The sequence below is a fragment of the Danio rerio genome, chromosome 18, assembly GCF_052040795.2.
Source record: "Danio rerio strain M-AB ecotype USA chromosome 18, GRCz13ab, whole genome shotgun sequence".
In the NCBI taxonomy this organism is placed as follows: Eukaryota; Metazoa; Chordata; class Actinopteri; order Cypriniformes; family Danionidae; genus Danio; species Danio rerio.
Window position 1 is genome coordinate 3004807 of NC_141038.1, and position 12446 is coordinate 3017252.

General features: G+C 30.4%; 1 protein-coding gene across 1 annotated transcript in view; it reads left to right on the top strand.

Moving 5' to 3' along the window:
- Positions 1-2529, top strand: part of prtga (protogenin homolog a (Gallus gallus)) — a 75516-nt gene extending 72987 nt beyond the window's left edge. The window contains 1 exon segment of the mRNA NM_001045030.1: positions 1934-2529. Within this exon segment, the coding sequence (NP_001038495.1) occupies positions 1934-2266 (333 nt within the window). The 3' untranslated portion in view covers positions 2267-2529.
- The last annotated feature ends 9917 nt before the right edge of the window (positions 2530-12446 follow it).

The window sequence follows — 12446 nt, forward strand, 5'->3', positions numbered from 1 at the left end:
AGTTCTGAACATTATTATAGTACAAATCTTCATTATTATTCATTTAAATATGCATGCATTTAAATATGCATAAATATTATATTTATAAAGCATTAATCTGTTATTGAGATCCACAGAAATTAAAATTTTCTTAAAAAACACAGCAAATATTGCCTTTAATAACAATATTTTAAACTATACAGGGACATTTTTTAGATTTAGAACTTTATTATTTTAAAACACTTTATTATTGTTCATTTAAATGTGCATTAATATTATAATTATTTTTTAAAAAATGTAAGATTATAAAGAATGAATGTGTTATTAAGATCTACAGAAATATAAAATGTCTATTAAACTCTACAAATATTGCCTTTAATAACAATATTTTAAACAAAACAGTGAAATATATTATGTTTTGAACATTACTAATGTAAAACTCTATTCATTTAATTATGCATAAATTTAAATATGTATAAATATTATACTAATTAATAAAACATGAATTTGTTATTGACATCCACTTAAATGTAAATGGTCTAAAAAACACTGCTAATATACAGTGAAATGTATTATTGTTCATTGTATTTTGCATAAATTTAAATATGTATAATATTATAATTGTTTTTATAAAATATTATAAAGCATGAATCTGTTATTAAGATCCACAGAATTATAAAATGCCGAATATTGCTTTTAAAAACAATATTTTAAACCATACAGTAAGATATATAATGTTTAGAACATTATTATAGTACAAATCTTTATTATTATTCTTTTAAATATGCACAAATATAAATATGTATAACATTATAATTAAATTAAATACTGCATGTATAAATAAAATGTTCACATTAAGTATACATCTGGGTTATTAATGTAAGCTAAAAGTAATAAATCAAAATATTTCCATTTATATATTTACGTATAATTTCTATTAGATAAATATAAATATACATTTTCTCAAATATGTATATATATATATATATATATATATATATATATATATATATATATATATATATATATATATATATATATATATATATATATAGTTGAAGTCAGAATTATAATCCCTGAATTATTAGCCCCCCTGTTTATTTTTCCCCCAATTTCTGTTTAACAGAGAGCAGATTTCTTCAGCACATTTCTAATCATAATAGTTTTAATAACTCATTTCTAATAACTGATTTATCTTTGCCATGATGACAGTAAATAATATTTGACTAGGTATATTTCAAGACACTTCTATATAGCTTAAAGTGACATTTAAAGGCTTAACCAGGTAAATTAGGGTAACTAGGCAGGTTAGGGTAATTAGGCAAGTTACAGTATAATGATGGTTTGTTCTGAAGACAGTCAAGAATAAAAATTTGCTTAAAGGGGCTAATAATATTGTCCTTGAAATGGTGTTTAAAAAATTAAAACTGCTTTTATTCTAGCCGAAATAAAACAAATAAGACTTTCTCCAGAAGCAAAATTATTATCAGACATACTGTGAAAATTTCCCTGCTCTTTTAAACATCATTTGGGAAATATTTAAAAAAAGGAGAAAAAAAATCAAAGGTGGGCCAATAAATCTGTCTTCAACTGTGTGTGTATATATATTGTGTGTATATATATATATATATATGTATATATAACTGTATATGTATATATTGCTAATTAATTAATCATTTGACAGCATGAAAGCATTAGACAGTATTAATAAAAGGTATAGACCCCTTTTTATTAGTCTATGAAAAATCCAAAATAAAAATCCAAAATATGTTTTGCCATAATTTAAGTGTGTGTTCTCTGTATATTCTTATGTAAATACAAATACACACATGCATGCAAATATTATTATATTATTTTGCCAGGCAAAAATAATAAACAAACTTCTAAAATACTTTATTTAAAACCCCGTTTATAAGCGAGACACCTCTTACTGATGTTTTTCTGCTTTTATTAGGAGGTGAAGAAAGTCTCCAGTCCAGCATATTCCTATCATCCTGGCACCACCCTGCTGTGCTACACAGAAACGTCTCCAGAAAACCCACCGACAACTCTGCAGGGTCTGTTTGGGCCATCAGGTGGCGACAGCGAGGGCTCGCATTCCAGCGAGGGCAGCCATGAAACCAGCGACTCGGGACGATACTCTCATGACGATACAGAAGCAACAAACGTGTCTATCAGAAGTCGCCCTGCTTCCCTACAGGACGATGGGAACCAAACGCCTGTTCACGAAAAACAGCTAGAAACTACACTTCAGGAACAGGAAATGACAGATCTACATCCTGTTTAACCAAAAAACTACAAGATCTACATCCTGTTTAACAAAAAACTACAAGATCTACATCCTGTTTAACCAAAAAACTACAAAATCTACATCCTGTTTAACCAAAAAACTACAAGATCTACATCCTGTTTAACCAAAAAACTACAAAATCTACATCCTGTTTAACCAAAAAACTACAAGATCTAGATCCTGTTTAACCAAAAAACTACAAAATCTACATCCTGTTTAACCAAAAAGCTACAAGATCTACATCCTGTTTAACCAAAAAACTACAAAATCTACATCCTGTTTAACCAAAAAACTACAAGATCTACATCCTGTTTAACCAAAAAACTACAAGATCTACATCCTGTTTAACAAAAAACTACAAGATCTACATCCTGTTTAACCAAAAAACTACAAAATCTACATCCTGTTTAACCAAAAAACTACAAGATCTACATCCTGTTTAACCAAAAAACTACAAAATCTACATCCTGTTTAACCAAAAAACTACAAGATCTAGATCCTGTTTAACCAAAAAACTACAAAATCTACATCCTGTTTAACCAAAAAGCTACAAGATCTACATCCTGTTTAACCAAAAAACTACAAAATCTACATCCTGTTTAACCAAAAAACTACAAGATCTACATCCTGTTTAACCAAAAAACTACAAGATCTACATCCTGTTTAACGAAAAACTACAAAATCTACATCCTGTTTAACCAAAAAACTACAAGAGCTACATCCTGTTTAATGAAATACTACAAGGTCTACATCCTGTTTAACCAACAAACTACAAGATCTAGATCCTGTTTAACGAAAAACTACAAAAACTACATCCTGTTTAACCAAAAAACTACAAGATCTACATCCTGTTTAACCAAAAAAACTACAAGATCTACATCCTGTTTAACGAAAAACTACAAGATCTACATCCTGTTTAACCAAAAAACTACAAGATCTACATCCTGTTTAACGAAAAACTACAAAATCTACATCCTGTTTAACCAAAAAACTACAAGATCTACATCCTGTTTAACCAAAAAACTACAAGATCTACATCCTGTTTAACAAAAAACTACAAGATCTACATCCTGTTTAACCAAAAAACTACAAAATCTACATCCTGTTTAACCAAAAAACTACAAGATCTACATCCTGTTTAATCAAAAAACTACAAAATCTACATCCTGTTTAACCAAAAAGCTACAAGATCTACATCCTGTTTAACCAAAAAACTACAAAATCTACATCCTGTTTAACCAAAAAACTACAAGATCTACATCCTGTTTAACCAAAAAACTACAAGATCTACATCCTGTTTAACGAAAAACTACAAAATCTACATCCTGTTTAACCAAAAAACTACAAGAGCTACATCCTATTTAATGAAATACTACAAGGTCTACATCCTGTTTAACCAAAAAACTACAAGAGCTACATCCTGTTTAACCAAAAAAACTACAAGATCTACATCCTGTTTAACGAAAAACTACAAGATCTACATCCTGTTTAACCAAAAAACTACAAGATCTAGATCCTGTTTAACGAAAAACTACAAAAACTACATCCTGTTTAACCAAAAAACTACAAGATCTACATCCTGTTTAACCAAAAAAACTACAAGATCTACATCCTGTTTAACGAAAAACTACAAGATCTACATCCTGTTTAACCAAAAAACTACAAGATCTACATCCTGTTTAACGAAAAACTACAAAATCTACATCCTGTTTAACCAAAAAACTACAAGATCTACATCCTGTTTAACCACAAAACTACAAGATCTACATCCTGTTTAACCAAAAACTACAAGATCTACATCCTGTTTAACCACAAAACTACAAGATCTACATCCTGTTTAACCACAAAACTACAAGATCTACATCCTGTTTAACCACAAAACTACAAGATCTACATCCTGTTTAACCACAAAACTACAAGATCTACATCCTGTTTAACCAAAAAACTACAAAATCTACATCCTGTTTAACCAAAAAACTACAAGATCTACATCCTGTTTAACCAAAAAGCTACAAGATCTACATCCTGTTTAACCAAAAAACTACAAAATCTACATCCTGTTTAACCAAAAAACTACAAGATCTACATCCTGTGTAACCAAAAAACTACAAGATCTACATCCTGTTTAACCAAAAAAACTACAAGATCTACATCCTGTTTAACGAAAAACTACAAGATCTACATCCTGTTTAACGAAAAACTACAAGATCTACATCCTGTTTAACCACAAAACTACAAGATCTACATCCTGTTTAACCACAAAACTACAAGATCTACATCCTGTTTAACCAAAAAACTACAAGATCTACATCCTGTTTAACGAAAAACTACAAGATCTACATCCTGTTTAACCAAAAACTACAAAAACTACATCCTGTGTAACCAAAAAACTACAAGATCTACATCCTGTTTAACGAAAAACTACAAGATCTACATCCTGTTTAACCAAAAAAACTACAAGATCTACATCCTGTTTAACGAAAAACTACAAGATCTACACCCTGTTTAACCACAAAACTACAAGATCTACATCCTGTTTAACCACAAAACTACAAGATCTACATCCTGTTTAACCACAAAACTACAAGATCTACATCCTGTTTAACCACAAAACTACAAGATCTACATCCTGTTTAACCACAAAACTACAAGATCTACATCCTGTTTAACCACAAAACTACAAGATCTACATCCTGTTTAACCACAAAACTACAAGATCTACATCCTGTTTAACCAAAAAACTACAAGATCTACATCATGTTAAGCAAAAAAAAAAAAAAAAAACTGGAGGCAACCAAACGCCTGTTAACGAAAAACCGCTAGAAACTACACTTCAGGAACAGGAAATGACTGATCTACCTCCTGTTTAACCAAAAAACTACAAGTTGTCTCTAGCGCCCCCAAATGGACTACTGCAGAAAATGCTCAGTGTTGGATGAGCCGAGACGTCCACACACCACCTGCTTTTTCTCGGTGAATGTATTACTCGTTTCTCTCTCATTTTTATATGTAAGAAAGTAAGAAACTAGAACCTCACCCACCATGAATGTGTTAAGAAAAGCGAATGTCACGTATTTTTGACGTGAGCTCGGCGAGAGAGCCTCTCTTGTCTTCCTGATCTACCTCAGTTTGTCTTCTAAATATTTAAACTACGCTCATTCACTCGACAGCGTTATTTAGTTTTTGCTTAGAGTTTATTTGTATTGTTTGTTTGTTTGTTTGTTTGTTTGTTTACTTCTGAAGTTGGCGAAGGTTTTTATATACATCCTAACCAGTGTGATGCAATGGTAACACTTCGGTTCTGTTAGTTACACCCTACAGTTAGCTACACTAGAAATGCTGGGATGTCATAACCCAACGTTGGGTCAAATAGTATATTTAATTGTTATTTTTTGGTAAATTAAATTTAATTTAAATTTTCTGAGCCAACAAAATGTAGTTTGTACATATTTGATACAATGTTAGCTTAAACATTATACATACTAAACATTAGTCCATTTAAATGTTGACAAATACATTATTAAAAATCCATTTTTAAATATTATGAGGTCAAATAGAAGATTAAATTGAATTTTAATGGTAATTTCATTCAATTAAATTTAAATGACACTTTTAAACCCAACAAAATTTGGTTTGTCCATATTTGACCCAACATTTTTTTTGCATTTATTTTTACATACTAAACATTGGTCAATTTAAATGTTGACAAGTACATTATTAAAGTCCATTTTTTTTAGATTTTTGTGATCAAATATAAATTTAAATTAAATTTTAATGGTAATTTCATTCAATTAAATTTAAATTACACTGTTAAAGCCAACAGAATTTGCTTTGTCCAAATTTGACCCAATGATGGGTTATAATTTTATCATTTATTTATACAAACTAAACAGTAGTCCTTTAACATGTTGACAAATTTAAATGTTTTTTTAAAATATAATGTCAAATAGAAATTAATATTTTATTTTAATTGCAATTTTTCCTTTTCAATTTAATTTAATCGACAATATTTAATCCAACAAAAAAATGTTTGTACGTGTTTGACCTAATGTTGTCTGGCAATTTTGAGCATTAATTTATACATACTAAACATTAGTCCATTTAAATGTTGACAGATACATTATTAAAAATCCATTTTGAAATATTGTGAGATCAAATAGAAGATTAAATTGAATTTGAATGTTCATTTCTTTCAATTAAATTTAAATGACACTTTCAAACCCAACAAAACTAGCTTTGTTCATATTTGACCCAACATTTTTTTGCATTTATTTATACACATATACATTATATAAAATCACTAAACATTAGTCCATTTAAATGTTGACAAATACACATTTAAAAATACATTTTTAAATATTATGTGATCAAATACAAATTAAAATGGAATTTTTATTATAATTTCTTTCAATTAAATTTAAATGACACTTTTAAACCCAACAAAATTTGCTTTGCCCATATTTGACCCAATGTTGGGTTAAAAGAATGCAACAATTGAGCATTTATTTATACACACTAAACATTAGCCTATTTTAATATTGACAAACACATTATTAAAATACTTTTTTTAATATTATGTGATCAAATAGAAATTTTAATTGAATTTTAATGGTAATTTCATTCAATTCAATTTAAATGACACTTTTAAGCCCAAACAAAATTTGCTTTGCCCATATTTGACCCAATGTTGGGTTAAAAAGAACCCAGCATTTATTTACACAAACTAAACATTAGTCCATATAAATGTTGACAAATACATAATTAAAAAATCCAAATTAATTATCATGTGCTGAATCTGAGCTAACATGAGAAATATGATGCAATAGTAAGGAATAAGCTTTGTTAGTTTTGTTAATTTTTAAGATAAAAATAATAATATGGTATCTTTATATTATCTAAATCAATCTATCAACATGATTTAATTAACCCGAGTAAACATATAATATTTATTAATGCCTATATAATCAAATCATATTAACAGATTGATTTAAATAATGTAAAGAGACACAATATTATCAGTTTTATTTAATAAAATTAACAAAATAAAGTGTGTAGTTGGGAATAAAATATGCAAAGTTTATATTCTATCGCTCATTGTTAATTAATTAATATATTTAATTTTCTTAATTATAGAATAGTACTGATTTCTGACTGAATCAATCTCAGCCAATCAGAACATACTTAGTGTTTAATATGCATAACTTTGAACCAATAGAATTCAAGTGTGGGCGGAGCAGTTTCATTGCATCACATGGTCAGGATAGTAGCTGACCTCAGCTTCAGAAAGGTTTACGTGTGAATATGAGTACGAGATTTCTCAGGTCAGCATGAATGTGTGTGTGTGTGTGTGTGTGTGTGTGTGTTTTTGCTCTTATATAGTCCCTGTTTTATACTACCTCGTTTTACCTTTTGATTTGTAGCCGTAGAAGTGTTTTTTTTCTTCATCTCAGGGAATCAAGTGAACGGCCATGTGTGTGTTTTTTTTTGTACATGGTTTATGGACAGGGTATCTTCCTCAAGCCGTACTGAATGTGTTGATTTTCATTATTTCTTCGTCATTTATTTAGTCCCGTCCTGTCGTCTTTCGAGTCTGAAGTAACCAAGAATGCTGTTTCTGAGTTCAGCAAAAACCTGATAGCTTTAAATAATGGCCTTAGTGTGCGCAGATTGATTGCAGTCCGAATGAATGTCCGAAAATGAATCCAAATGCCTCAAAAGATATCTATTTTTCTTGACGATACTATGGTATATGTACTACTGAGTACGCGTTTTAGTTCCTGTAGTGCTTTTTGAAAGGTTAGCTTTAGAGATATGAGTGTAGCACTTGTCTTTCAGATTAGTTTTGTAGTTTGTTGTGCAACGGAAACACGCCATCATTCATTCACTCATTCTGCTGTTTGCTTGTTCATTTATTTTCTTGTTCGCCGGGCTTCTGGGATGATAAGACGACAATGAGATTATCCTTGAATCAAACCAAAGATAGAGTTCACTCGGAGGCCGGCGGACGCTCATTTCGGTTTTCTATATTAAAAGAGCTGCTTTAATAAACTCAGACCAAATAAGGTGGAAATGCAGACGTTAGAAATCTCAAATTTCACTCCAAAATCAACAGAGTAATATGACATTATGGTTGATTTTAGTGAAGTAATAATGAATAATACTTTAAAAGGGGACCTATTATGACATTTTAGAGATAAAATAGGTCTCTAGAGTGTGTATGCAAAGTATCAGCTCATAAAACCACACAAGCAATGCTTTATAGCAGTGTTTCTCAACCACGTTCCTGGAGGACCACCAGCACTGAATGGTTTTGGAGGTCTCATTTGTCTGTCACTCCCATTTCAGGTCTTTCAGTCTCTGCTAATGAGCTGATGATCTGAATCAGGCGTGTTTGGTCAGGGAGACATGCAAAATGTGCAGAGCTGGTGGTCCTCCAGTAACGTGGTTGAGAAACACCGCTTTATAAATGCTTTACAACGCTTTGATGCTAATTGTGGCATTTTGGTGACTGTCGCTTTAAATTCAAATGAGATTTGAAAAGAGGGCGGAGCTACAAATGTCTGTGTGTCAGCATAGTGGCAGATTCAAAAACAAGACCAACATTATATGCTAATGATGACACTAGTGGGCGGGGATTTCCCCCTCTGATGACATACACAAAGGGAGAATGTCAATCAAAGTGTTTCTCCAGACTGTTTTCATCAAGTCTGATTATAAATAAATATAATTAATGCATTTTTACCATTAGAAGCAGCTTATATTCACAGAATGTTTTCACACAACTGTGTTTAAACCTCTTATGAAAGTGATTTATGCATAATAGGTCCCCTTTAATATACTGTTATCCATCTTGATGTTAGTTAATGATATAAATAATGCTTAAATTAATAAATGCTGTTCCCGTATTGCTTATTCTTAATTAATGTTAGTGAATATATTAACAACCATACAAAATCTATCATGAAATTAGGATTTTTTGTATTAGAAACATGCAGCTTTTCATAAGCATTGAGATTATTTCGTCACACTTTACTATATTAGATAAGTTCTAACAATAAATTATTTATTTTCATTCATGAATGTTAACAAAGATAAATAAATATATATGTAATGCATTAATTATTTATAAATTATATAATTAATAAATTTAATATATAGTAATAAATATGTTTGATCAATACAATATCTAATGAAACCTTATTAGTTACCTTAATTACTGATTATTTAAAGTATCTCCATGACAATTATGCACATTTTTCTTCAAAATTCTTAATATCTATAGTACATTATAATTTTTTTTAATGTAAGCCATCGTCAGTTTATTTATTAATTCTCAAGATATTAAATAAATAAATACATGCATATTTTCTGTTTATTTTGGAGTGAAATATATTGAGATTGACCTTAAATCAAGCGTCGCAGTTATCAATATCCCTCATTAGGATTTTCGACGTGGATGTTATTGTACATGAAAACTATATACAGAGAGAGAGAGATATTATATTATATCATAGCATCCGTGCGTCTGAAGTTCTTCTCAATCACAGGGATTTGATCGCATTTCAATCAGAGAGACACAATCAGTTTTGAATCTTTCTTTTTGAAGCAAACAGTCTGAAAAAAAAAAAACCAAAGAAAGCTGTTGCCGTTGCACAGACGATTATCGTAGATGATTTTGCATGGTGTTTTTTGTCGTTTATTTCCAAGTGGATTTGACTTCTACTTGACGTCAGGAAACCAAAGACAGTGTTATTAAAATGTGGTCGTGCTTTCAATCATTTAAGACATTCAAACCAACCAAAGATGATGGATTTCATACCTTTTTGTTTGCTTTCAGAACATTTCTCACTGGAGGAGGAATATTGTATTGTCTTTTTTTATATATTGCTGTTGTTTTGAAGTGTTTTGAAAGGGAAATGATGTGCCCTGGAATTTGTGAAAGTACTGACTTAATATTTGGTTTCACGTTCTTGTTGAAAAGTGGAGTCAAAGCTGTTTTCGGTGGGATTTTCTACCCAAAAAACGGATTATTTTGGCTTTTTTCCCAGCAAGGTTTGATGCAGTAAGGAGCCATTCACACAGAACTTGTTTATCCATTCTAATGTGCATCTTTTCTGTTGTTTTTCTTTTTATACACATGCTTGATGACCAGTTTGAGCAATTTATATAAAAAGCCGTCAGTCAGTTAAAAAATAACCATGTCAAAATGTGGGAAATGCAAACAAGTAATCCCGCACAGGGGATTGTGCAAGATTGTTTGTTTGCTTTTTGCACATTTTAATCTATGGACTGAAAAACATGCAAATTCGAACACCTAAACAACACGTCGACGATGTGTTGTGTGTGCTTAGTTTACATGTAAAATACACATTTTAAGTATGTACAAACTTACGTGTTAAAAATTGACGTAAAAGTTTGCACGTTATTGAGCTTTCCGGCTTTCCTAAATTTTTTAAGTTAAAATTTGCACGTTTTTGAGCTATTTGGCTTTCCAAATATGTACTTTAAAAGTTGCACGTCTTTGAGTTTTTGGCTTTCCAAAAATTTACGTTAAAGTGTGCGCATTTTTGCTCTTTCTGGCTTTTAAAATATTGACGTTAAAATTTTAGCATTTTTGAGATTTCTGGCTTTCCAAAAAAATAACGTTAACATTTGTGCGTTTATGAGCTATCTGGTTTTCCAAATATGTACATTAAAATTTGAGCGTTTTTGAGCTAACTGTCTTTCCAAAAATGTACGTTAAAATTTGTCGTTTTTTTGAGCTTTCTGGCTTACCAAAAAATTACTTTAAAATTTTTGCATTTTTGAGCTTTCAGGCTTTCCAAAAGTGTACATTAAATTTTTTTTTGCATTTTTGAAATTTATGACTTTCCCAAATTTGATGATAAAATTTGCATGTTTTTGAGCTTTCAGGACCTTCCAAAAAATTATGTTAAAATTTGCATGTTTTTGAGCTTTCTGGCTTTCCAAAAATTTACGTTAAAATTAGTGCGTTTTTGAGCTTTCTGGCTTTCCAAAAATTTACGTTAAAATTAGTGCGTTTTTAAGCTTTCTGGCTTTCCAAAAAATTATGCTAAAATTTGCGTGTTTTTGAGCTTTCTGGCTTAAAAAATGTTAATAGAAAAAGTTAATAATAAAAGTTACGTTAAATTTTTTTTATGGATCTATATTATAATTATTTTTTATCTTTCTGGCTTTCCAAAAATGTACATGTTAAAATGTGTGCGATTTTATGATCTATCCGGCTTTGTGAAACAATTACCTTTTAAAATATATGCGATTTTTATTTTTTCATTGTTATTTTAATTTTCTTATCTTTCTGTTTTTCTAAAAGTTTACGTTAAAAAGTGTGCGATTTTGACCTTTCGACTTTCAAAAAATCAGTTTCCACTCATCAATGTCAGTTCCAAAGCAGTGGACCAATCAGAAGAGCTCGAAGGCGAAGCAAGCATTTCGAGCTTTTGTAGCATATTGCCATTCAACTGTTTTATTCAGTGGTGAAGGAGGTGCTTTTTTAAAACCATTCCTCGCATTTTTACATGCAAAAGACATGTTCTGTGTGAATGGCTCCTGATTGTTGTTTTTGATATAAATTTCGATATGCTTTAGTGTTAGAACAATATTGATTATTGTGTTCAATTGTCGGGGGGGTATCTTTACTGTATGTGGGCAAGTGTAATTCAGTGCATCAGCTCATTCACCATAAATGAAATGCAACGTCATTAAATGTGTCAAACGTTTGGCAGCTGAAGATTTCTTCCATTTTACGCCTCCAAAAAAAGCAACAGATACTCAGGTTTCATGTGGAGTCGTGCTCTAGATTTACCATCCACCTAATGTAGGGGATTTTACTCAGGAAATGTTATAAATCCAGTTTCATGTCACTTTATTCAGTGCTGATGTGAGCTGCACTTGCTTAAACTCTTTTGATTTGTCATTCTTGCTGAAGTTTTCTATTATTGTCTGAACTGAAGGGAAAAGCAGATCTGTGTGTGAATTCTGCTGCAGTAAATGTGTCTATACGCCTTAAAAGACTGAATGTATTTCTTACTGAATAAAATGTCCACTTGTCCTTCTTATTCGCTCTGCTTTTCAGATATGTGTGCCCTTGTTTTTTCTTGTTCAGCAATACAGTGTAATGTTTATGCCAATGCGGTATACAATACATGTACAGTGT